Source organism: Lithobates pipiens, unplaced genomic scaffold, assembly GCF_037356315.1.
Source record: "Lithobates pipiens isolate NorthernLeopardFrog02 unplaced genomic scaffold, aLitPip1_a1.2 Scaffold_18, whole genome shotgun sequence".
In the NCBI taxonomy this organism is placed as follows: Eukaryota; Metazoa; Chordata; class Amphibia; order Anura; family Ranidae; genus Lithobates; species Lithobates pipiens.
In genome coordinates, this window is record NW_027507758.1 from 431,232,457 (window position 1) to 431,260,259 (window position 27,803).

General features: G+C 42.8%; 1 protein-coding gene and 1 long non-coding RNA gene across 5 annotated transcripts in view; one reads left to right on the top strand and one right to left on the bottom strand.

Annotated features, from left to right (window-relative positions):
- The first annotated feature begins 2,313 nt into the window (after nucleotides 1–2,313).
- On the top strand, nucleotides 2,314–23,059 carry LOC143988473 (uncharacterized). Its single transcript, XR_013276864.1, has 3 exons — nucleotides 2,314–2,458; nucleotides 4,882–4,988; nucleotides 21,769–23,059. It is a non-coding gene; the product is annotated as an uncharacterized LOC143988473 (long non-coding RNA).
- MLF1 (myeloid leukemia factor 1) overlaps nucleotides 22,487–27,803 on the bottom strand; it is a 125,566-nt gene continuing 120,249 nt past the window's right edge. For 3 of the 4 annotated variants that reach the window (XM_077488084.1, XM_077488083.1, XM_077488081.1), the window contains one exon: nucleotides 22,487–27,065. In XM_077488084.1, coding sequence (XP_077344210.1) covers nucleotides 27,035–27,065 — 31 coding nt within the window. In that variant the 3' untranslated portion in view covers nucleotides 22,487–27,034. The remainder of the gene's footprint in view (nucleotides 27,066–27,803) is intronic. The other variant, XM_077488082.1, reaches the window with a different exon arrangement.

Below are 27,803 nucleotides of genomic sequence, written 5' to 3' on the forward strand. Positions count from 1 at the left end.
ATTTTGATGTTGAATTGTAAAAGCAGCGGCAAGCCTGCTTATCTCACAGCTTTGCTTATCTGACAAAACACTGCTGATTTTACAATTCAACATCAAAACAGTCTTATGGATTTCCAAATACTGTATTTCACTATATAAGCTCCGTTTAGTGGTAAAAATAAGTGTGTACTGCCAGACTCCGGTGGTTGTAACAAGATGTCCACTTGCCACCTTCTCACTGTATCCTTTCTGTGGACAAGTGCAGGGTGTAGCAAGATGGTGGCGACGCAACATCACTTCCGATTAAAATCTGACGGTTTGCCTAATCTGATGAAACAAGGGCAGAAGGAGAAGCAGCTTGCAGTGTCAAGTATTTTCACATACTAGTTTTCCTAGGTCAAGGATTTTTACAGGCAAGCTCTACATTAAGGATCTTGTGTTACAGCGGTTCTGATATGATGGGGGGAGGCCTGTGATGTGATTGGGGAGGGGGGAGGCCTGTGATGTGATGGAGGGGGGGAGAGGCCTGTGATGTAATGGGGTGAAGGCCTGTGATGGGGGGAACCTGTGAGGGAGGCCTGTGATGAGGGGGCCTGCGAGGGAGGCCTGTGATGTGATGGGGGGGAGACCTGTGATGTGATGGGGGTGAAGGCCTGTGATGTGATGGGGGTGAAGGCCTGTGATGGGGGGGGACCTGTGAGGGAGGCCTGTGATGTGATGGGGGGACCTCCTGAGGGAGGCCTGTGATGTGAATGGGGGGGAGGGCTGTGATGTGTTGGGGGAGGCCTGTGATGTGATGGGGGGGAGGCCTGTGATGTTATGGGTGGGGGAGGCCTGTGATGTGATGGAGGGAGACCTGTGATGTAATGGGGGGGATGCCCTTGATGGGGGGGAGGCCAGTAATGTGATGGGGGGGGGGGAAGGCCTGTGATGTGATGGGGCCCTGTGATCTAATGGGGGGGGGTGGCCTTTGAGTTTATGGTAGGCCTGTTATGTAATGGGGGGATGGCCTTTGATTTTATGGTGGGTCTCTGATGTAATGGGGGAAGGCCAGTGATGTGATGGGGGACTGCAATTTTATTGTGGGCTCTGATGTAATGGGTGGGAAGGCCTGTGATGTTATGGGGGGAGGCCTGTCATGTAATGGGGGAGGCTTCTGATGTAATGGGGGAAGCTCTAATGTGATTAGAGACTGTGATGTTACAGGGGTCTGATGGGGACTGTGAAAAGGACTATGATGTTATGGTGACTCTGATGTTAGGAGGGTTCTACAGGGGATGTCTACCTTCCCCCCATGGCAGAGCGCTCGGAGGAAGTGATCACTTGTCACATCCTCACAGTGCTCTATGACAGCATCGCAGGATTTTGATACAACTGATGTAAACATATGAGGACAAAACTGTGACATCTAATAAGTGTCTCATGGATATACTCACCTACACATGTACGGTGAATGCAAAACACCTCTCACGACAGATAAGACCAGTGCACCAGAAGTGACGCAGTTCAGCATTCTTATGGGTGGAGGAAAAAGAGGAACATTATACAACTGCGGTCTTCTCAGGCTCCCTGTCAGTGAGTATACCCAGGAGACATTTATTAGACTTCACAATTTTGTCCTCATAGGTTTACATCAGTTGCATTGCGGTGTCCAGTGATAGCAGACTTCAGACAGTGAGGCAGGGGCGGACTGGGCAGGGGGACCAGAGGGTCAAAAATCTTTATCATTTCTATCAGTGTGGCTGGCTGGTGTATGAATAACCCATTACATCAGTGTGGATAATGATGCTGCTGTTAGGAAATTGTAGTGTTTAGGAGTATGTGCCCTGTGCCACACTCCAAGGAGTCTTCGCCCGCTTGTGGTACCTGAGTTTCTGTGTAGCGCTCTTTCCTCTCTAAAGCGCTGCTGTCATAGAGAGCTGTGAGGATGTGACAAGCGGAGGAGGGAAGGAAGCCCCTGCAGTGAGGTGTTTTTTTTTTTTTGTTGTTTTTTTGTTTTTTACACAGTATGGTGGAGCATTTATCCTTTTCCCATTTTTTTTTGTTATTTGAAAATACTAACGCCATAAAATGTTATTTTTGTAAAGCTAAATGTAAAATCATTATTTTTTTCACATTTTAACTTGTCTCTCTGTCAGTTAGTGCTGGGTCTTGCTTAATGCAGCTACATAGCAGCATACAGTAACAGCTCAAAATTGGCTGCACAGCGCTTTGTAGAAGCTCTGTGTAACCATTTATTTGCTGTTACTGAAAGCTGCTATGTAGCTGCATTAAGTAATACATTGTGCTCGCTGGAATCTCACATGACACTTGATTACTAAATGCTAAATCTTTAAAATTTCACGTGATTGTACTATTTTAGCTGTGAATGGTGTTCTACGTTTATAGGTACGGGAAAGAGGTACGAGGACATTTTCAGATTCCTTTCTGTGGGGGAATACCCATCTGGGAATGACAAGTCACAAAGAGATAATTTCAGGTAGACCACTGTTAAATTTACCCTAAAGGGTCAGTATCAGAAATACAATCAATTTTAGTGGTTTTACAAAATAGCTTTGTCATGAATGTAGCTTTTGAGTTTTATGGCATTTTTATTAATAATTTTTTTACTGGTAATGGTGGTGATCATTTTTATTGTGACCGTGACATTATGGCAGACACATCGGACATTTTTGACACATTTTTGGAACCATTGTCATTTATACAGCAATCAGTGCTATACAAATACAACGCTTATGAAAGAAGGGGGGGAGTAGATTTGGCGCTATACCTTGAAGGCACCTATGATTATATACTTAAAGTGGAACACCAATAAAACCTCATATGAAAGTAATGCAAACTATATAAGATTCAACCCTATGTGAGAGCTGCTAAATTCAGCAGGTCCCAAATATGTACATGACGTGATAGTAGGGTAATGGTGGAAAAACTTTAGGAAAAAAACTTCTGAAAAATAAATAATAATAATAATATGTGTACACCAATTAATTAACAATCTCTATACGTGCGTAAATAGTGTTCAAAGTGCACATGCCATATTGGTGAAACAAATCACTTTTACATGCAATAAATTATAAATTGTAAAATAAATTATTTTATCAAAAATAGTGATTAATATAAATAGTACAACTGAGAATCAAACAAACAGTCCAGAAAGTTCTTATTGGTGATTTGGTGCAAAGAGAAGGGTATTGCCACTTAAAGAAAGTCCCCCAGTGCGTGTATCCAAAAAAGTGCTGGTATTGCCCTCACCAGATCACCTGCCCCCTGCAGGGGGAAGCTCGCTGCCACAGTGTGAGCCCCTGTGTCGCTGCCTGGTGTCACTCTGGGGGGTCCTTAATTGGTCCGTTGGGGGTACCTCGTATAGATGTTAATAAAAGAGAAGGGCATCCATAGTGTAAACCGCTTTAAAACCAAGTTTATTATATGAAAATCTACTCACATGTTTCTCTATGTAAAAAACGCTTATGCAATACAGCAGCCGTCCGCCGTTGCAATCTGAGAAGGAGAGAGTGCGCCCTATGGCCACGCCCTACGGAACATAAGACTATTTAAACATGGTAGAGGAAACACTCACTTTGGAGTATTAGATTTGATGTTGGTATGGGAATGCAGAAGAAGGGTTGTTTTTTTGCCCTGTTTAGCTTGCGTTTGGATTGCAGAATCAGGAATGATTCCCCAAGACTGGAGTAACTGGAGGCACTCTTCCACTGTGTGAATATTGTGTTTTTTCCCATTTTTAGTGATCATTAGTTTCTTAGGGAATCCCCATTGATAGGGAATCTTATGGTGTTTGAGAGGTGTGGTTATGATGTTTAGTTGGCGCCTGAGCCTTCGAGTATATTGCGACAGGTCAGCGTACAGTTGCAGTTTGGAGTGCGTCGCTGGGAGTTGACCCAATTGCCTTGCTTTAAACAGAAGTATTCTCAGTAATACATCACAGGGAACTTCCTCAGGGAGGGGAGGGGGTTTAGGTAGGCGATGGATTCAGTCAATAATTATTTCCATGGGAGACAATTTAGGAAGTAGGGTGGAGATTAGCTGTCTGGTGTAAGCATTGAGGTCAGATGGTAGGACACTCTCTCTGGTATACCATGTATATCATTGTTGCGATGAGACCTGTCCTCCCAGGTTCACCTCTTTGGCCCTCATCCACTGGTGTTTGTTGCGTGTGTGTTCATGGGCATCCACTCTGTTATTTCACCCACCTGATTTTCAATTTGGGACACTTTGTTCCCCATGGAGTCCATTTCTGAGGAAAATTTCATGAACATGGAAGAGATAATGTTATGCAGGGAGCTTTGGAGAGAGATGAGCATCTCTTTCATTTGTGGTGTCTAGCACCGGTTGATTGGATGTAGGAAAAGACGCTATAGGAGATCGCTGAGGTTATTGAGCAGGAGGAACAGTTATCAGAGGACTCACCTCAGGGTGGTGGGAGCCAGAATCCAGCCACATACATGATTTTACTGGACTGCTTTGTGCCGATGAGGCTGTGGAGGGTGTATTGTCTACTGCTCCATCCCTGGGAAGGGATATTTCTGGCAGATCAGCATCTGGAAGGTCTGTGTAGGAGCCGCCATCCTCGTATGTTAGGCGCCATCTTGGAATCAAAGCCTCGGCGGCTGTGTGAAGTAAGCTATTGGCTTCTTGGGTTGTCTGTAATCCTTCCTCTGACGGGACATGGTGGGGTGATTCTCTGAGGGCTTGTGTCCATAGGAGGTAAGGATTCAGTCTGTGTAGCAATCTCCAGGTTACACTGGAGCTGGGAGATCAGGCATCCATTCGGCTCGGCAGCTAGCCACGCCCCCTCCATTTACCATTTTTTTTAAATTATTTTGTAATTAGTTGGTTTTATTATAATTTTATATTCCTGTGTTTTGTTTTATTTATTTTTTTAAGCTCAGTGATCAGATGTGCAGTATGCTGGGTATCAAAAGGAGCGTGACAGCGGTGCATCATCCTTAAACAAACGGACTGAACGAGAAGACTAATCACAACATCAAGCAGTAAGTTGCCCCTGGCTCCAGTCTTGTTTATCTTCAGTTCAATTTTATTAAAATGTTCTTCCACAGGTTTCACTTCAATACAGGGCACTTCACCCCCTTCTTGCCCAGACCAATTTTCATCTTTCAGTTCTCTTTCAACACTTTCAATGACAATTACTCATGCAACATGGAGTCATGCAACACTTTACCCCAATTAAATTATACATTTTTTTCACAAAAATTATATCCTCTGTGTTCCCTGGACATGTGTCTGAGCCTTCATTCCTTCTAATCTAACCTATGTATCCTCTGTGTTACCCTGGACATGTCCCTGTGCCTCCATCCCTTCTAACCTAACCCATGTGTCCTCTGCGTACCCTGGACTTGTCTCTGGGCCTTGGTGGCTCTGGTTTTATTTTATATTCTCCTCTCCACAGTCCACACACATCTGACTCCTCTAGTAATCCCCATCCCGGCGGTGCTCTAACTCCTGATTCCTCTCCAGACTCCCCCTCAGAGACTGCAGACATGGTTAAAGACGAGAGATAGTCAAAGATTGCAGACATACAAGAGGTGGTTAGAGGCTGAAGACATGGTACAGGAGGTGGTCAGAACATGTGCACAGGATAAAGGAGGTGGTCAGAGGATGCACACAGGATACTGAAGGCGGTCAGAGGATGTGGAAATGGTACAGGTGGTGGCCAGAGGATGCAGGCAGGATACAGGAGGTAGTCAGAGGATGTGCACAGGATACAGGAGGTGGTCAGAGGGTGTGCACAGGATACAGGAGGTGGTCAGAGGGTGTGCACAGGATACAGGAGGTGGTCAGAGCGTGTGCACAGGATACAGGAGGTGGTCAGAGGATGTGCACAGGATACAGGAGGTGGTCAGATGATGTGCATAGGATACAGGAGGTGGTCAAAGAAAGTGCACAGGATACAGGAGATGGTCAGAGTATGCAGAGATGTAGGGGGAGCGCACAGAGGGGTCAGTATTGTAGTGGGAGCACCTCCATGTATCCGTGTAGGGGGAGCACACAGTGGGGTGAAGTCCTGATACCAGCTGTCATGGGAGGGCTCTCACACAGGACACATGGCAGACAGGACAGTGAGTTTGGCAAACTCATGGTGATCGGGTTCCTGTTCTTAGGGGAGATGAGGTCCCTTTCCCCAGGGGAGATAGAGTTCCTGCCCCAGGTGAGAAGGTGTCCCTGTCCCCAGAGGAGAAGCGGACCCCTGTCATTTGGATGAGAAGAAGGGGTCTCTGTCCCCAGGGGAGATAGGATGTCTCTGTCCTCAGTGGAGATACACACCTGGTCCTGGGACGATATGATTTATTGTGCACAAGTCTCTAGCTTATTCAGAATCTTAGGCCCCTGATTGGAGGAAACACAGCAGAGGTGATCCGACCCCCAGCACTTGACAGAGTGACAGAGATCACAAACACAACTCTATAATTTTCCTTAACCTCCCATATACACTTACAGTGCTATGCACGGCCGAAACCCCAACCGCTCCATCTACCTGAGATCCAGTTACGCTCACCTAAAATTATTCATAGTCTATGCTTTACATATCTATCCACAGCTACAGCTTGACGTGCTCTATCTACAGCACACTTGTCAAAAGAACAAAGGCCGCGTACACACGGGCGGACTGTATGGCCTACTTAGTCCGTCATACAATCCGACGGACAGTCCGTCATACTTTCGAATGAACGGACTTGACCACACACGGATGCACAAACAGTCCGTCGAAAGCTTGCGCGATGACGTGTACAGCACGTACGACGGGACTAGAAATAGGAAGTCCAATACACAGCAATGCAACCTTCCGCCGTGTAAATCCTTTCTGAGCATGCGCCATTCTTAGTCCGTCGAACTAGCCTACTGACAAGCGGATTGTCCGCTGAAACCAAAGTATGACGGACAGAATTTCGAAAAATCCGAAATACTTAGTACGCCAGACTGCACGCTGAAAAAGTCCGCTGAAGCCCACACACGAGCGGACTGTCCGCTGAAATGTGTTTCGACGGACTAAGTAGGCCATACAGTCTGCCCGTGTGTACGCGGCCAAAGAGTGATAGAGTTTAGAATAGACACAGCTCTTCTGATGGGCTTTCTTATATTACCAACTAAACTGTAGATCGTCATAGATTGCAAGTTGTTGGGCACAGGGATCAGCCTTCTTATGGGCTTTCTTAAACTGTAGGTCATTTACACATACAGTGCTATTCACCTCTCCAAGCACAGTTTGAGGCCCCTCCCACCGCTGCCAGCAATCCGAGCTCCAGTGACACATGGTTATACATGGGGCCCAACCCCCCTTTCCAGAGCAGCCTAGGGGCGTGGCTGGTCGCACTGCTCCCCCTGACATCATGAATCAGCTGGCACGCTGCTCAGGTCTATGATATTCCTGGACCCGAAGAACAGTCTGCGCATGCGCGGTGAAGATGCGAGAACAGCTGGCTTATGACGTAGCCTCACTGGAAGTGACACAGTCAAGGTTTTTTATGAGTCAAGGAAAATTTTTGATCACCAGTGTTGAGATCATCAGAAATCTGCTACACGGCCTACTGCGCATACGCTCCACAGTGTGTTCCACACAATATGTGTGATGGGTAGCAGCTTTCTGAGCATTTTAAGCGTGCATGCGCAAGCGGGGTGGGCCGCTGCAGGAGCGAGCACCAATTGCAAGTAGAATACACACTCGCAGATGACAATTAAAGAAAGACAATTAAAGTTTATCAACGTTTGCAATAGAGAATGGGACATGTTACTTGCCATGTCACATTCTCTATTGCAAACATTGATAAAATTCTTTAATAATCTTTCTTTAATTGTCATCTGTGAGTCTGTATTCTACTCGTAATTGGTGCTCGCTCCCGCTGTGGCCCACCCTGCATGCGCAATGTGCTTAAAATGTTCTATCAGAAAGCCTTTACCCATCACAAATAGGTGTCCGTTTATGAAACTGTGAACAGCGGTGATCCCAAGGATAGGCGCTGATCACAGTCCATAAACGGTTTATGAAACAGAGATAATTGGGGGGGAACATGTTTGAACATGGTCTCCGCCGATTATTTCCAAATACTGAAATCCCTCATTGACTGACACAGAAACTGCCAGTTTATGAAGCTGCGATCTCAGCACTTTACTGGCAATCTGTGTCAGAATTCACCCTCAGAGCTGGTGAATGGGGGAGTGAAGAGAGAATCTGTGGGGGGGAACTGAGGAGGAAGAAGGAAGATTATTAACTTCCTTCTACCTCGATCAGACCCCCCAAGACAGTGACCATGCCCCCTGTCATATATATGTGTGTGTATGTATGTGTTATATATATAATATCATTTTTCTTTTTGTTCTTGTGTGTGTATATACATAAGAAGGCTGGCCGGAGGCTAGCCTGTAGTTGTAGGAGGAGTTTGGTGGGTATATATCCCTCCTCCTCTGTCTGATCCTGCATCGGCTCGTCTTCAGGGTTACAGCTGATGTCATTTCCGGGTTCACAGGGCGTCTGTGTCACTTCCGGTTTGCAGAGTGGCAGCACGGTCGGCTACAGGAGACTCGTGGCAGTCACTTCTCCCTGTGTTCACAGTTCCGGTTGGTGTGGGTGGAGGGCATTAGCGGGGGGGGGGGGGGCTGCATCGGATCCCTCCCATAGCTTGGTTGTGCTTCCCAGAGAAGAGGGGTGGTGGCTTCAATGTCAGGAGGATCTGCCCACTCACAGCAGACCATCCATTCCTGGGGCATTGGAGTAAGGGGAGGGGGACAGAGTAGCCAGCTAGTCTGTTGCTGGAGGTCCAGGGGAGGGCATACACATGCTGTCAAATATATGTATTGTCCTTCTGTAATTGGAGAAATGACAGATACAAAGCAGATAAAATTTGTTTCAGGTGTAAGAACAACCACAATGTATGGTTTTGTTTTAGACTGACATGGGCTTTATAACCTTTAGGCACTAAGTGGAGAGATCTACCACTAAAATCATAGTTCCACCACAACTGTACTTGGAATTTCTCTGCTCTCTGGTTTGGCTTTAAAACAAATACTGCAGTAATGCGATAATGCAATTTTCTCCCTTTATTACTGCTGGAAGTGTGTGTGTGTGATGGGGGGGGGGGGTGTCTGAGATTTCAGAGGGGAGCTTATATGCATGGGGGTTCTCTAGCACCCCTGTTATGGGTGAATTTATGCTTTCATCTTTTGAAGTCCAGGTCTGAGCTTTCCTTGCGGCATGGGTCCCAGGGGTGGCTGCAGGCCACAGGTTACTGCACTGCATACTGTGTGCAATATACGTTTATGAGCTACACACCATATATACTGCTCTGTATACTGTATGCGTGTATATTTACATCTGTCCCTTGTCATCTCTGCAACTTTTGAGGTCTGATTGCCAGATGTTTTCAGGCTGGAAGGATAACTAATAAGGGGGTGGGGGGAGCTGGTTGGTTAGTGACTCGGCTCCATTGTCATGGTCATTCTTGCGATAAATGCGATTTGTCATAGCGGGTTCTGTCTCAAGGGGTTTTGTCATAGCAGTTCAGTGCCATGCAGTTACGACATATACATCGGTAGCCGTTTCTTTTGTTTTTCGTGCCTTTGAATTAGCTAGTGCTCACATCTTAGGATCTGTCATGTCTACAGATTCATACGGGCTGAGGTTTTGTTTTTAAATGATTGTTGACCACAATCTTCTCGCCCGTATACCATACGTAATGTGATGCACGTTCATTTCATTACACCACAATCTGTGGGTACACTAGCCCTGAGTGTTCAGTTTTAATTACCTGTCTTTGCGCTGCAGGTTACTTGGGCTCACTTACTACATACACTAGGTTGAGGGTTCATTCATGTGCTGTGCTCTTGTCATTGCTGCTCACGTCTTCATAGGTAGGCACAGAGGGGTGGTGTTCTCATGTCTGGTTGTCTGTTGTCACTTTCTCTAGTTTGTGCTTTCTTAGGTTGGGCATGCCCCACGTTTCAGAAGTGACTAATTTGCGTTCATCCCTTCAACCCCACATGGGGGTTCAGAGCATGATAGCACCCCATCATTAAGGAGTTGGTCTATACTTAAGCTCGGCAGGGGAGTAATTCCGGGTCTGGCGTAGAACGCGATGACGTCAGCACGCCGTTCCTCCCTACGGGTTTCATCACTACAAGGACATGATCACGGGATACGGGACAGCATCCCGACGCACCGCTTAAATAACAATACATAAAACTACGCCTCGGTCTGAGTTCCTGGGAAGTGATGGAATCAATCCCACTAACAATGGGGCGTCCCGGGGGGCAGGTCAGACTCTTATGTACCTTTGGTAGGTAGTAAATTATAGGAATTCTAGGGGTTTTGGGAATCAAAAAAGCCCTCTCTTTTTTATTAAGAATTTGTGCCTCAAAGCCATCAGTGACTATGGTCTCAAGGATCCTTTTATATTTATCATTCGGATTGGAAGGCAGAGGGGTATAAGTGGCATCATCACTTAAAATGTGGTTCATCTCCTGCCTATAGTCATCCTTATCCAGGATGACGATACCACCCCCTTATCTGCCGGACGGATGACTATATTTTTGTTGTTGCATATAGCCTCAATCCCTGTATCTATCTCTTGTTTATTTCTTGCTTTTTTTGATGCGCATGTCGTCCAAATCCTAGGTCTCTGAAAACCCTAAGATATGGACAAAGATGTCCAGGCGGATTAAACAGAGATATGTTGGACAAACCTGAATGCTGATAATCTCCAGAGACACTTCTAAGAAAGTTGGTAGGGTTAGAAGCCACATATCTCGAATATTCAGCTTTCTAACCTATTTGTGTATATCCATATATGTCTGGAATTTATTAATATTTTTCACTGGAGAAAATTTAGGGCCCTTATCGAGGACTCTCAATTCGCACTCATTAAGGGTCGCCGAGCTAAGATTAAAGATCCCCGTGATATCAGTAATTAGGGGCGCTCTACAAAAAATAATTTCTAAACCACTAATTCACAATAACTGTGGCAAAAATGCTTAAAACAACATAATAATCACCAGAGTACAAATATGCACATATATGATGACAGTAATTACAATGAAAAAATAGTGAACATTGGTGAACCACCAAAAATAATTATAATAATTAACAATGCAAAGTCCCAATGACGTGTCTCTACAAAGATAAATTCTGCAGATCCAAAATGTGGAAACAGATATTAATCGTGATATAGCAGCAAATCTGAAAAAAGGCTTGCGACTCCCTCCACCATACACGCAGCAATACAACAGTTGTGAAGATGCAAATCCAAACTGCTTACCAGATCCGTTTGACCACTTTAATTAAAAAGTAAGTCAAACAATGCCTGTACAGGATAATGCCTGCTCATATGGATACCGATGCAAATGATAGTAGATGGTATGTCTCTCTTCACAGACTCAAGCGGCCAATGTGAAAAAATACAAAGAGATCCATAGCATAATACTGACTTTAATAAAAAATGAATAAAAAACAGACAGCCAAAAGGCTCCTTACATGGTTATGTGCCTGACCTGGCACTGGGGCTGCTCACTCTGACCGAAAGACTCACTCTCTGACCAAACGAAAAGGTCCTTCCGCATTCGATAGCGGCATGCATTCCAGGCCTACAGACCGGCAAACCAGAGGGCCGGAAGTGGCGTCGAATAGCGTGACCAAGAACCGCTCCGACGTACGTTTCATTGTTAACGTCTTCAGGAAGCATACTGGGTCACTCATAATTGACGCTTATATCGAATCCTTGTCGAATTATATTAATAGGAAAGCAAGTCGTGCGCAGCCTCAGTAACACCCAGGCAACACAACAAACACTCATAATTGGCACTTATATCGAATCCTTATCGAATTATAGCGAATAGAAAAGCAGGTCGTGCGCAGCCCCAGTATCACCCAGGCAACACAACGAACAAATACAATCATTGACATTCATGTCCACAGTATATAACTTGTAGGACAATGCACCAAAAATATATTTTTCATTCAAAAATAAAAATATATAAAAAACAAATAATTAACTAATCATAAAAAAAAAAAGAAAAAAAGAAAAGAAAATGGCAGATGAATTACTAATCTTTCACATGGTTCCAGCACAAAAAATATATAAACCAATAAAAATATAAAAATAACAATATTTTAAAAAACATATTGGAAAAAATATATGCACATATATATATTGCACCCCCAAGCCATTGGGAGAAGACATGTACATAGGCATATACCAACTCTAAAATAAAACAAATGAATATAAATATGCACAAGCGCCTATCACAAAGAAGGGCGTGTGCATGCCTCAGACAGACAAGAAAACCTATAAAGTAACACCCGAGTTTAATCAGAAAAAATGATTAACAACTGGATAAAAAAATATAAATTTAAAACTAAAAATATCATAGGAAATAGAGAGAGGATAGAGGACTAAAATTTGAAAGGGGGGTGGGCCTTACTTCGTGTGCCTCTATAGACAGGGGGACAGGGCAAAAAAATTCCCAAACTGTTTCCAATCCATTAATCATTGGATAAGAAACAATTTAGATCAAGTTCGATATTCATTCCCAATGGCTGCAAAGTTTGTAATTTATAAATCCATCTAGTTTCATTTTTCGAAATTTCTCTTTTCATATGTGTTCCTCTCCAGTGTCTCGTGATTTTAACAATCCCATAAAACCTACACAAAGAAGGATCACTATTATGGTACTGTTTAAAATGTCTCGAGACACTGCGGTTGGGGAATCCTTTCTTTATATTTGCAAGATGCTCATTTATTCAAATTTTTAATTGTCTTGTCGTGCGGCCTACATATTGCAATGAGCACGAACATTCCAGTACGTAAGTTACGTGATCTGAATTGCAAGTAATGAGAGGTTTGAACTTGAATTCCTCTCCCGTTACATGTGATGTAAAGTTCAGCATTTTTTTAGGTGTCCCAGGACCCCTGGTGATTTTGCATGCACGACACCTGGTACAGAAATGAAAACCAGAGCCATCCAAGAAAGTAACCAATTTCTTTGGAGGGTCTGGTACATTTCGGGCTAACCGATTTGCCCGGGGCCCTCCTATAAATGAACCTAGGTTTGTTTGAAATGGTAGATGCAAGATCTTTATCTTTTAATAAAATGGGCCAATATTTTTTGAAAATGGTCTCTAATTGTTTGTATTGTCTATTGAATCCTGTCACAAAAGCTAATTCACCCTTGAATGTGGATTTAGACTTGGGGGTCAATAAGGGTTGTCTCTCCATATTTAACACTTTGTCAAGATCTCTACTTAGGGTCTCTAAACTATACCCTTTTTCTAGGAATCGCTCTGTGAGAATTCCCGCCTGTGTAAAAAAATAAGCCTCATTCGTGCAATTTCGCCTGAGTCTCATATATTGCCCCTTAGGGACTGCTCCAATCCACTGGGGATGGTGGCAACTGTGCATCAGCACATAGCCATTCCTGTCAGTGGCCTTAAAAAAGGTCTTGGTTTGGAACCCCCCACCTTGTTTAGTGATGGTAAGGTCCAAATAATTAACCTCTTTCATGCTTGATTCTGCTGTAAATTTCAAACCATATTTGTTCCTATTCATTGTCCCCAGAAAGGAAACAAAACTGGCCTGGTCACCGTGCCAAAACAGGATCACATCATCGATGTATCTTTTATAGAATACCAAAGAACCATTCATATTAAGAAAAATGCTCTCAGATTCCCATTTATTAAGTACAATGTTGGCTATACTCGGGGCATATCGTGCCCCCATGGCTACCCCCCCTATCTGGTTATAAAAATCATTATTTGCCCAAAAGGAGTTATTAGTCATAGCTAACTTTAACCCTTTTAGTAGAAAATTAATCTGTAACTTTTTAAGATTAGATTCTTTATTTAACCACTTTCAGACCGGACCAATTTGCTGATTTGCGATTCGGCACTGCGTCGCTTTAACTGACAATTGCGCGGTCGTGCGACGTGGCTCCCAAACAAAATTGACGTCCTTTTTTTCCCACAAATAGAGCTTTCTTTTGGTGGTATTTGATCACCCCTGCGGTTTTTATTTTTTGCGCTATAAACAAAAATAGAGCGACAATTTTGAAAAAAACGCATTATTTTTTACTTTTTGTTATAATAAATATTCCCCAAAAATATATAAAAAACTATTTTTCCCCTCAGTTTAGGCCGATACGTATTCTTCTACATATTTTTGGTAAAAAAAAATCGCAATAAGCGATTATTGATTGGTTTGCGCAAAAGTTATAGCGTTTACAAAATAGGGATAGTTTTATAGCATTTTTATTAATAATTTTTATTATTTTTTTTTTTACTAGTAATGGCGGCGATCAGCGATTTATATTGTGACTGCGACATTGTGGGGGACCCATCGGACATTTTTGACACATTTATGGGACCATTGTCATTTATACAGTAATCACTGCTATATAAATGCAGGGATTCCTGTGTAAATGACACTGGCAGTGAAGGGGTTAACCAGTGGGTGGCAGTGTAGGGGTTAAGTGTTCCTAGGGGTGTGTTTCTAACTGTGGGGGGGTTGGGCTTTCATTTAGTGAACACTGATCTCTGCTCCAATCACATGGAGCAGAGATCAGCGTCACTAGTTGCTAGGCAGAATGGAGAAATGCTGTTTACAACGGCATTTCTTTATTTGGCCGCTCCGTGAGACGATCGCGGGTATGCCCGCGGCGATCGAGTCCGTGGGTCCTGCGACCGGACTCACGGGGGTCCGCGATCAGTGCAATCCCGATGGCAGGGCGGCAAATTTAAAGGGACGTACATGTACGCCCATTTGCCTGCCCGTGCCATTCTGTCGACGTACATCGTCATGAGCTGGTCGGCAAGTGGTTAATGCCCATTTTAGTGCATCCAGTGCATCATTGTGCCGGATGTCAGTATAAAGGGATTCAATATCTACTGTAATCATAATAATGTCATCTGTAGCCACCAGTCCTTGCAAAGAGATTATCAGATCTCTACTGTCCTTAAGATACGAAGGACTAAGAGGGACTAGCGTTTAAAAAAAAAATCGAAATATTCTCCTAACCTTGAAAAGAGGGAATCCATCCCACTAATTAAAGGTCGACCGGGGGGAAATTCTTTATTTTTATGCACTTTGGGTAGTATATACATCACCGGAATCTTAGGAGCATTTGGAATGAGATACTCAGCTTCTTTCGCATTTAGAATTAGTTTAGTTTTCCCTTCTGATACCCACTTACTAAGTTCCATTTTTAATTCTTGGGTAGGATCACCCCTAAGTTTCGCATAGGTGGTGGAATCAGCTAAAAGTCTCCCCATCTCTTGGTAGTAATATTCGCGTGTCATTATCACTAACCCTCCCCCTTTATCAGCTGCTCTTATCACTACTTGTTTGTTTTCTTCCAACGATTTTATCCCCTCCCAACTTTTATGACTCAACTTTGCTTTTTTAATTTCCATATCTCTTACCTCACTCTGTACCATATTTTTAAAAACTTCAATATGATGATTTGTATTTCTTTTAGGATTAAAGACTGAATTATTCCTCAGTCCAATATGGACATAGGGACACTCAGTCACAACAGGAGTAGTGCCAGAACTCGAATTACTGGCAAAATGTTTCTTAATATTTAGCTGCCTGATATACTTTTCAATGTCGACAAATACCTCAAACTTATCAACATCTTTGCTGGGAGCAAAATTTAATCCCCGAGAGTCAGTTCTTGAGACTGAGGCGTAATTGCACGGAATATGAGGTGATTTTGGAGCAGGCTCAAGTTCTGACTCAAAGGTTTATTGATAAGTGATATTCATCTGAATCACTGGCTCTCACTTTAACCCAGGTGGGTTGTCTTAATAGAGCTGACCTGTTGACAGAGAAGAGAGAAGGCCATAGAAATGAATCCTACCGTAATCCATTTATCACCAATTATTCCTGCCAATACTCGAGAGTCAAACACATATTTAACAAGCATTGGCATATATTGAAAAATGATTCGGTACTTAACACCATCTTGCCCGAGAGGCCACAGTTGGTGTATAGGGGAGAGCCATCCTTGAAGGATAGGTTGGCCCCTAATATTCTAAATCCCCCTTCAACTAGACCTTCTTTTTTTTACAGACCTCACTGGTTATTACCAGTGTAGGAAATGCCCTGTTTGTACTATTAATGGGTGTAGAACTAGGAGGAGTAAGTCATTTAGGTCCACTAGCATGTCTAAGTCCTATAATATAGAGCCATTTATTACCTGCTCAACGGAGGGGGTGGTGTATTTATTGGAGTGCCCTTGCGGCCTCCAATATTTGGGCCGGACTAAACGCCCCCTGCATGTGCGTCTTAATGAACACAGTGGGAACATCCGTAGAGGCTTTACAAAACACTCAGTATCCAAGCATTATCTCATAGCACACAATAGGGACCCCTCTAACACGATTTTTTGGGGGATTGACAAATTTAAGCCCAGTTGGAGGGGCACCCATCTCGTAAGGAGCATTTCAAAACTAGAGATGGCGTGGGTATATAAATTAAAGTGCTATACTCCCTTTGGCTTAAATATTGAGGTGGACGTAAATGCCTTCATTGATAATTCTTAATTGTGTGTTTTTTTTTTTTTTTGTAAAGTGACATTTGTTCATTACACTTATTTTTGTGAACCCGATCTGAGTTCTACAGGCTGGTTGTAGCATTGAATTTAACCCATTATTTTAAAATTTGGTGGAAGTCCTTCACATATTTTTGTGAGGACCACTCAACAGTGCATTTTGGGTCTATCAGGTTTTTTGACCATAATGACTCTTCCTATAACCCCCTTTGTGAATGAGGTCGTGTTAGTGGGGTTGGGGGAAGTCCCTCTTCCCCCCTTCCTTCCTCTTTTTCCCCTTATAAGGGATTAATATGGGTATGATTTCAGGTTTTGGTTTATTTTTTATATGATATAATATGGTTATTTATCCATTTTTCTATATTCAATTTTTATACTGTTATATTTAAGGAGTGTGACATGCATAACTCCTTTCCTTAATTAATATGGCGGGGACATGGGTTTAATGGAATCTGTAATACACAGATAAATTCCCTTTAATATGGTTTTCTATATTTCCTTATAGGAGGGTTGTGGTATTTACATTGTCTTTTCCCATAGCCAATATGGCGGAATCACATGCCTGACGGAACTCGGACCGAGGCGTAGTTTTATGTATTGTAATTTAAGCGATGCGTCAGAACGCCGTCCCGTATCCCGTGATCACGTCCTTGTAGTCGCAAAACGCGCACACCAGACCCGGAATTACGGGCAGTAGTCGAGAGCCGGCCGGCTCGAATTTTTTAACTGCTCTGTGTACTGGTTGGACATGTGAGTTTACTTGCTACTTTTATATAATAAAATTTAAAAGGGTTTTATGCTATGCGAGTGTCCCCTTGTTTTGCATATGGATTCAGTCATTGTGGTTTGAACACCCTGAGGACTGGGAGAGAGAGGTTCCTGCTTGGCTTCCTTTGATGGTTTACCCCGATCATTTACATATGCGATTTCTGATCTCACTTCAACCTGGGATCTTTTGTTCTGGTAAGCGGCCATAATCAGCTATTGGTGGCTGTACTCCTTTGGATTTTTTTCGATACGTATTCCCGTTGGTGCTATTTTCCATTCAACACTGGACTTCATATGATTCTTTGCATGCTAAATCTATTGGGATTTTTTTTTGGACTATTTTATATTTTTTGTGTAAAGAGTAATCTATATATCTATTTTATATTTTTGTTTATTATGTGTTGTGCACTGGAATATGGATTATAAGATACTCAACATTGTTTAGTAATTTGGTTCACATTTTATATATGAATTTATTATATATTTAAATTATATATTTATTTATATTACATATATAATTTATTTATTTCACATTAATTAATTCACTTACATCATGAGTTTGTTCACTTGTGAGTGGTAGCACATAAATATTTTTTACACAATATTTATTATATGCGATTTTTTTTTTTTTTTTATGAATGTTTTGTAAAGTTTTTTTCATTGCATTTACCGCAGCGCCTTATGATATACAATGAATTAAAGGTGCACACCTAAAAGATTTTACAAGTAATCCATTTACAATTAAAATACTAATTAAGACAAAATTGTGACTGGTTCATTTTAAACGATTCTTCTTTAATTAGTCCCGAGCAGAAGAAAGCTTCTGGGAAAAAAATAAAATAAATAAATAAATAACTGTCAGTCTCAGTTATTGGAAGAAGTATGCTTAACATCTAAAAGGCACATGTTCAGCAGAGGCTGTGGACACTCCACCAGATGACGTTCACCAAGAACTAAATGGTGAAGCAATTATTTTAACCAAGACCCATATGTGCAGCAAGATTACACAGGGTATGTGTATCCATATCATGTGCTGGGTAGAAATTTTGCAGCAGTCCAATCTGAGCTACACTATATGAAGAGGAGTAGTGTATAGGCTTGCTAATTACATGAAGGAATGCTCAGGCACTATGGATTTCTTTATAACAAGGATGCTGTTACTCCAGAAAGAAATGCTTTATGAGCTTGATAAAACAAATAGTTCCCTTCAAAGTACAGTTCATCTGCTTCGTGATATCAAAGAAAACCAAGAGCAAAGACCTCAAAGTTCGTCCAGTTCTACATGGCATACAGAGCAAGATAAGGTGTCCAGTGGAGCCAATATATGGCAGAAAGAACAGGAAAATCATCATAGATCTAGAGCTGGGGATCACAGTACACAGCATCGTAAAAGATACAAAGAAAAATAAATAAAATATTTGTAATATGCAAAAGTTAAATACACAAAATAGCAAACTACAAATGAAAAGTAATGGTTATGAAAGGCTCAAAGGACTTCCCAGTGTCCTTTGCTTAGCTTCCAACAAGATACATTCTAATTATAGATTTTGCCTTACAAAAATGATATGTGGGGGTATAATTTGTGCTTCTGCCCAAGATGCTAAATTTAAATCAAATTTTAAACACCATTATTTACATGAAGAGTAGGCAACCTTTTGAGCACACTGTGCCAAAAAAAGTTTTCAAAATAATTGAGTGTGCCGATTTTATAACAAAAAAGTTTCAACTTCACTCTCAATCACGCAAAATATTTTTTATAAAGTAACTGCTGTAAACTACTTCAGTAGTAGTGAGAAATTAACATTCTGCACTCTCACACCTCAGATCAGCCCCAATTCCTGCACCTTCACACCTCAGATCACTGTCCACCCTGTAAATCTGTTTCACTACTGTACCCCCCTGCACATCTGTCCCACCTCTGTACCACCCTGTTCGTCTGTCCCACCAGCGTAACCCCCTGCTTATCTGCCCCCCCTTTCTCTTCTGCCCCCCCTTTCTCTTCTGCCCCACCACTGTACCTCTCTGCACATCTTCTGCACCGTCGTACCCCAATGCTCTTCTGTCTCACCGCTGAAACATCTTCTCATCTATCCCATCACTGAACTTATCTGCCCCACCACTGTACCTCCTGCACATCTGTCCAACCTCTGTTCCCCCTGCTCTTCTGCCCCACCACTGTAACCCCCTGCGCATGTGTTCCACCGATGTACCTTCTTTCTCTCTGCACAGCTGCCCCACCTTTGTACCCCCCTGCTCCACCGCTGTAACCCCCTGCTCATCTGTCCCACCAATGTACCTCCTTTCTCCTTTGCCCTGCCACTGTACATCTGCCCCACCGTTGTACCCCCTTTCTCATCTGTCCCACCAATGCACCTCCTTTCACATCTGCCCCACCACTGAACCCCCTTCTCATCTGCCCCAATACTGAATTCCCCCTGCTCATCTTTCCCATCACTGTAACCCCGTGCTCATGTGTTCCACCAGTGTACCTCTTTTCTGCACATCTGCCCCACCTCTGTACCCCCTGTTCTTCTGCCCAACCACTGTAACCCTCTGCTCATCTGCCCCACCAATGCACCTCCTTACACATCTGCCCCACCGCTGCTCATCTTTCCCACCACTGTAACCCCCTTCTCATCTGCCCCATCACTGTACCTCCTGCACATCTGCTCCACCGCCGTATCCCCATGCTCTTGTGTCTCACCTCTGAATCACCTTCTCATCTGTCCTAACACTGAACCCATCTGCCCCACTAATGTACATCCTGCACATCTGTCTCACCTCTGTACCCCCTGCTCTCCTGCCCCACCATTGTAACCCCCTGCTCATTTGTCCCACCAATACACCCCCTTTTACATCTGCCCCACTGCTCTACCCCCCTGCTTTCTGTCCCATCACAGAACCCCCCTGCTCATCTGTCCCAACACTGAACCCCCCCTGCTCTTCTGTCTCACTGCTGAACCCCCTTCTTATCTCTTCCACCACTGTACCTCCTGCACATCTGCCCTACCGCTGTACTTTCCTGCTCTTCTGTCCCACATTTGAATCCCTCCTGCTCATTTTCCCCACCGTTGAATCCTCTTCCCATATATATGCGTGATATGTAGAGTGGTGAAAGGAAGCAGAGATGAGACACATCTACCTGTCCTGGCACTCATCCTGCTTATCCAGCTCACGTTCTTGTATACGATGTCACATACAAGCATCTGGAATGGATGTGCAATGATGAGCTCAGATCGTGAGCATTTTCTGAAAGCATTGGGCTTTTGTGCAAGATCATAAGTTGGTCCCACGCAGCTGAGAAATAGTGCGGCACAGCAAAAGTTGGGCGTGATTTTCATTGTGCTGAATATGGACTGTGGCTTAAAGGGACACAGGGTGCAGGGGTTCAGTAGTAAGTGACCCAAAGGTTCAGGAATAATTTCAAAAAAGTTCCCAGAAGCTCAACAGTAATTCCACAAACTGTCACCTGATTGTGGGTTTCTCAATCACAGTGAAATCCCTTCTGAGATTAGTAGTGGCAACCAATTGAGTCATCTTCCTCCAGACTGGACGGGGCTAGCAAGCAGGACTGTGATTGGCTTTAGCAGTGGCCAATGACACTCCTCCTGGAAATAAGTACCACCCCCCCCCAGCAGAACTGCACCCAATCTCTTCCCCATCACAAAAGCGGACGATCGGAGCTACAGTAAAGTTAGAGAACCAAAGTTTCCCATCTTTTACAATGTGCGGGGGCACAGTGCCTCCCCCTTAGTGCAGGTGCGGCGTGGGGAACTCTGAAGTTGGAATGCATTAGTGTCTCATTGACACTTCCCTGCGCTGCTCTGCTGATGGGGAGGGAGTTGAGTGCTGGCAAAACCGTGCCGGGGGTTGCCTACCCCTGATCTACATACTTGATCTGGGTCAGTGTATTATCAATATGCTGAAGTAGAAGGGTCACCATAATAGCCAGGTAACTGGTATTTTCAGAAGGGGAGGTGAGCAGTGGCAGCCTCATTGTTACATTCCTGATGCTTTCCTTTACACCACCCACATTGGTTAAGTCAGTTATTGGTGTACTTCTATGGACTTAATCCCCCACAGTTTTTTAACTCTCTCTGGAGCTTCAGTGGAACAATCTCCCTACTGGTCGATTTGCACCAGCCAGAAAGTCACCCTCTTTCTTATGGGTGGACTGACCTATTAAAGGGACACTCTAAGTATATACAACTGCGTTAGTGTACAGAGGAAATGCAAAGCATCAGTTTTTTTTTGTTTTGTTTTTTATCTGTAAATGTCATTTAAAATGAATGTAAACATCTCCTGGCTGGCTCCCCCTTGTCATTCATATATTCATATTGCTCTATTCATATTCTTTTTGTACCTCTTTCCACCACCTACTTTATTTTCCTCATTACTCTCCTTCACATGTTCATTGTAGGCATTCTTAATGTTTTCTTATTTGTTCTCTAGATAGGATTAGAGGTTTACAACCCTTTTGTGGCCAGTCAAATTGGTTCTCTGAGGAAAGGACGACGCTTATATGACATCAACTCAACTATGCCTACCTCTACCCTCAATCTCCTTGCCATCCTAATATAATGAACCCTTGTAGGTCTTGTTTTTCACAACCCAACACATCTGCTTATCAGTAGTGTGGATGTATAACTCAGGGGAACAATGTTTGAAGGTTGTTTTGACTTTGTATATTTATCGGCTACTAATGGGCTTATTTGAATTGTAAACCTTAATACAAGTTGTTTATCTTTTAAAGGGTTTAATATTCAGGAAGAATATAAAAAAGGTACACACTGGCTGGAACGGTAAATGGGCCGTGACTTTCGGCGCTGGTAGGCAAGGCACTCAATCTTGCCACAGTGTGCAGCTGCACAGTGCTGATGTCATTGAAGTTTGTGCCTACCAGCTCTCGATCGTTATTAGTCGACACCAATGGAGTGCACCCCAGAAAAAGACTGCAACGCATATATGCGGCGGTGGGTGCTAAAGCCTATCCACCTTGCTGCTGCAAATTTGCATATAACGGAAGCTTTACACATCCTTGTGATCTGTACGTTTTTAAAATCTGGTTAATATAGGTGTCCTTTTACTACAAAGCAATGACAGCAAGTCTGGCAAGTGTTTATAAACAATATAAAAAAAAAAAAATAAAAAAAAAATGATTGTACCCAAATGTTTATAATGAAATTTATTTTGTAACAGTACATTTACCATTTGCATATTTTCATTTTAAGGTATTTGAGTTTCTGTAAAAATGTTTATGAAATTACATACAGCCTTTGTAATTACAAAGCAGTTGCTGGCTCCAGTTATTTTGATTTTTTTGTAACTTCTATTACACCATTACAACATGAACAATAAAATACGACCAGAATGAAAAGAGAAAAGAAAAATCATAAAAATGAATCAATCGCTTTAAAGCAATTTAGTTTGACCACTACAATGATTTTCCAATGAGCAGAATTTAATTTGAAGTGTAAACCTTAGACATGAAATATGAACTACTGTAAGCACGTTTCAATCCAGAGTACCAAGTGTCATTTCTGTCTGCTGCTTTGTTCCTCTATCAGCATGAATCGCTTCTGGTAAGTTTTCCTGACACCAAGAGAAAAAGTGACGAGGGAGCTGATTGACAGCCTCAGCTCTGTTCCTGTGTGCTGTGTGGAGGGGGTGTGTCCCTTCCCTCCAATCAGCTCACTGAGCCCTGCAGAGTGGAATTTCAGCTCTCCACCCACCCCCCTTTTTTCTGACAGCTTAGACCAGTGATGGTGAACCTTGGCACCCCAGATGTTTTGGAACTACATTTCCCATGATTCTCATGCACTGCAGTAGTGTAGCTGTAGTGGAGCATCATGGGAAATGTAGTTCCAAAACATCTGGGGTGCCAAGGTTCACCATCACTGGCTTAGACAAAAACTTTAACTTCAGATAAACAGGTACAACTTATACAGGAGTAGTTGTTTAATCTCGGTATCACCTGAGGCCAGACATTTCACTGGGTATATGTAAGGGTTTACCAACCACTTTAAGATAAATCAAACGTGTAATGCCTAATTTTTGGTTTTAGTAGAAACAGATGACTTATTTTTGTCCAATCACAATATAAGTCACAATATAAGTCACTATAACAACTATATTGCCCAAATGACAGTGAACGGTTATCTTGTTAAATAACTTGATCAACTTTTTTTTTATGGACTTCCATAACAATTTTTTCTTGTAACATAATAACCAGGGCCCACAACAGTTAAGGACTGGGGAACCTTTGACCTGTGAGGGGTGGTTTGGGGGACACAACCAACTAGCTCATTTATGTAAGGGACAGACTTAAGTGTCTATAGCTGCTGACTTTTAATATTAGGGAACTTACCTGTCCAGGCATCCAGCAGTGTCCTCACCCAGACCGATTCTTCAATTGCCTATTGGGTGCTGGTGCCACCAGCCTGACTAAGGGAAACGGACGGCTTCACAGCTGGTTTGCTACTCCGCATGTGCGAGGCACTCTTTCTGCATGGGCCATTGTCCCATAGACCTGTGAAGTGTCCCAGAAGGCTGTGGGGAAAGGAAGGGGGCCGAACTTCCAGCTCAGTTGGCCATGGCCAACTAAGCCAAAAGTGGGAAGCAGGTACCTGTCAAAACCAGTTACACGCTCCTCCCAAAATGTGGCGGGGGGGGGGGGGGAATCAGACAAGTGGAGCTCTGCTTTAAGCCCATACTTGGTTCAAAATTTGGTGGGATCAGCAGAGACTGATCAAATTTCCATCCATGAATGTGCAGGGTGACTGTACAGAAATCTATTTACTGCTTGATCAGTAGCAGGCAGTGCTGCTCAGTGTATTCTGATGGCTGAGAAATCTCACTGCTGTCGGAATACAATAGCGCAGCAGGGAGGCTTTCACCATACACATTGAGTGTGTGGATGGGAGAATGACTCTTCTATGGCCAGCCTTATGTGAGCTAAAGAAAGTGTACCACAAGTGTGTCACAGTGGCTGGTAGGCATGATAAAAAGTAGGTGCTCCTGCAAATCACTCCCCTCCCCATCCAGGTTCTTCCCTTGCTCACAAAGGCCAACTAACTTTGAGTCTCTGTCAGAAGTCAAGCTGGGTCCAAGCCTAAGAGCCTGTTCACACAGGGGCAGCATGACTTGCAGCGCGACCTGCACACGACTTCAGCGGCGGCTTGCAAAATGACTTCTGTATAGAAGTCAATTCAAGTCGCCCTGAAGTCATCCCCAAGTAGTACAGGAACCTTATTCCAATCTTCTCTGTTAGTCAACAAGCACATTGAATGATCAATAAAAAAGGAAGAAAGGGGGCAGGGTTAAGAGCTCAGTTTCACCTGCCTATTTCTCTCTGGATCAGTTACTTTGTTGACTGAAAAAAAACTCTGCTTATGTGTTTATCATCATATAGCATCTATATAAAAAAAAAGGGTACATTTTCACATAGAACACTGAATCACAATGGGTTTATTAAAAAAAACAAAAAAAATGCAGATTTCTGGAAAACAAAAAACAAAACAAAAAAACTGACATGAGTATACGGATCTTTTAAAACTGTATTTAGTAGATGTACCTTTGGCAGACATTAAGAAGGAGGTCTTTATCAGCTTTGAAAAGCTTAACATTTTCCCTATTTCTTTCTAAAGCTTCTTGGACATTGGCTGACTTTGTGGGAGTTTAAACAGCCCTTTTAAGACCAGATGCAAATTCTCTATTGGATTACGTTCTGGACTTTGTCTTCGGCATTTCAGATCGTTAACATGTTTCTTGCTATTCTTGGGTAGAACTGGCTTTATGATCATTGGGGTTGATATACAAAAAGCATATTTTGCAGTGACTTTTGACTTTGCTAGGGGATTTTCCTTAGCTTAGTGAATGTGGTGAGATTTTACTTTGCAAAGAACACCCAATAACATGCAAGCAAAACAACAAAAACTGTATTTTTGCATGTATATGATTGGATGATGGAAGTCAGCCGTGCTTTACCTCATTCACTAAATTAAGTGAAAATTCAATTGAAAACTGAACAGCCTAGTCAACTTTAGTAAATCAACCCCAGTGACTCATAAGGCCCCTTTCACACTGGAGTGGTGTGGGTGTCGGCAGTAAAACCATTGTTTTAGGGTTAAAACCGCCCGCAGAGCGCCGCTGCAGCAGCGCTTTGCCGGCAGTATAGCCGTGCTGTCCCATTGATTTCAATGGGTTGGAACGGTGAATGCGGCTAGCAGGACTTTTTTTCACCGTCCTGCTAGAGCATCGCTCCAGTGTGAAAGCCGGAGGGCTTTCACACTGGAGTGAAAGGGGGCGTTTTTTTCAGGCGCTACACAGGCGCCATTTTTAGCGCTGTAGCTTAATCCAATTGAGAATTTGGCTCAACTTGCAAAGTTAACTTCCTATTTGTCTTTAGTAAATCAGCTCCAATGTCTTGCTGGAAGAAAACATTTCCTCCAGGAATTCCCTGTGTTTTGCATCTACCTTCTACCCTCACATGCCTCTCAGGGCCTTTTGCAGTGAACCATCCAGACAGTATAATGTTGCCACCACCAAACTTCACGGCGGGGGTGGTGCATATATGATTCAATTTTGGTCTTTCTAAGGCCACATACTCTTCTTCCAGCTGACATAAGCATCTCCACAGTGTCTTCTGGCAAACTGTAGGTAAGCATTTTAGTAAACAGTGGTTCTCTTTTACCACGGTCTTACAGCTACAACTGGATAAGCACCCAGGCAACAGTTGCTATATGCACTGTCTCTCCAGTCCAGCCACTGAGGCCTGTAACTCATTCAGAGTGGCCATATATCTCATGATAGCCTACCTTCTTGCACACATCCTCGTTTTTTGGAAGGTGGCCTTTTTTTCCCCATAGATTTACAACTTTGCTTTACCCTTTCCATCACTTTATTATTGTTTTTGGTGTACTTCACAAGGTATTCAGGAGACTGAAATTGTACTGTATTCCTCCCCATTCAAATGAAATGACCGAACTGGAATGATGGTGTTTCATATTAAAAAGGGGGTATTTTTTATTTTTATTTCAATGACTTTGCAGAAATCTGGTTTGACTTTTACATGGAAAAGTATTTGTTAAGGGCAAAAAAAAACAAAAAAAAAGGAAAAAAAACCCCCACTGTGATTCAATGTTATGCAACAATAAAGATAACTTCCAAGGCACTGTATGTGCAGTTTGAGTCGATTAGTGTTGACAGATTTACATTATTTTAAGCCCATAATATAAATCTGCAGTCCATTAAAAACATATAGACATTAAGTGCAAAATAGACATTTACAAAAGGGCAAGCGCATATTTCTGCTTTAACATATTACAATTCTTTGCTATATTTTGTGTGTTTACCAAATTTGTAGAAATTTAGAAACCCTTTATTTGAAAAATAATGCTGTATCAGCTTATTTTTTTCTTATAAAATGCTTACAATTGCATGGCTGGTAATAACGGAAATGTGTCTTGGTTTGCTAAAGTGCATGATCACTGGTATGCGAAGCTTACAAACTAGATAGAGAAGTGCTACAACTGAGTTACAGACCTCATTAGTAATGGTAGACTTTACAGAGAAAAGGCAGAATCGATCATATGTGCAGATCTTATTTATTTATAAGACCCTTTTAGAACTTAGATGACACAAGTCCCGTTAGTGTCTCCTAGATGACCAACATTTCTTATTCCGATTCAGTTCTTAGCCAAAGATTTTAATTTGCCTTCTAGATGACCATTTTGGAAATGCACCGCTCCCTACAATTGAAAAAAAAACAAAAAAGTCAAGTTTATTTCATGTAAAATGAATAAAGAAATGATAATTAGGTCTAATTGGACCAGTGATTTACTGGTGTAGTTGCAGTGCTACAACAGATGACAGATTCTCACATCCATACAAGCATTCCCCCTTTGTCAGAACACCGATCAGCACTGCAGCATTTAGCTGCAAGAGCTGATTTAATGCTGACTTTCCAGCAGGACTGCTCGACAAAAGCCAGTCTAATGAGTGGCTTATTTTGAACAAACCGGGGAGCACAGAGTAAAATCTGGATGCTCCTGCTGAACTGTCTTGTGTACCCAGCTTTAGGCCAGGTTCACAATGGTATGCTGATTTTTGGCTGCAGTGCAGGTGCAGTTTCCGAGCATTTTACACACACCAGTTCCCCTGACTTCTATTAGGTCATGCGTTTTTGCTGAATTTTCTGAAAATCCTGTACCTCACATGTTTAGTGCACTTTCAGAAAATGTGGTAAAAATGTGGAAAGATACCATGGCTAAAAACACATGGAAACTGTGCATACACCTGTGCTGTGGCCAAAACGCAGTGTTTGGTAACTGTTCCTTGCTATTCCGAGTATTTAGTTATAGCACACAACGCATATCTCAAAGTTTGCAGAGTTTGGCAAGTGTGGCTAGAGAATGGATGGGAGTGCAGGAAAGGCCATGGCCATCTGATTTTCAAGTACGCTTAGGAGAGTGATGGATTGTGCTGTG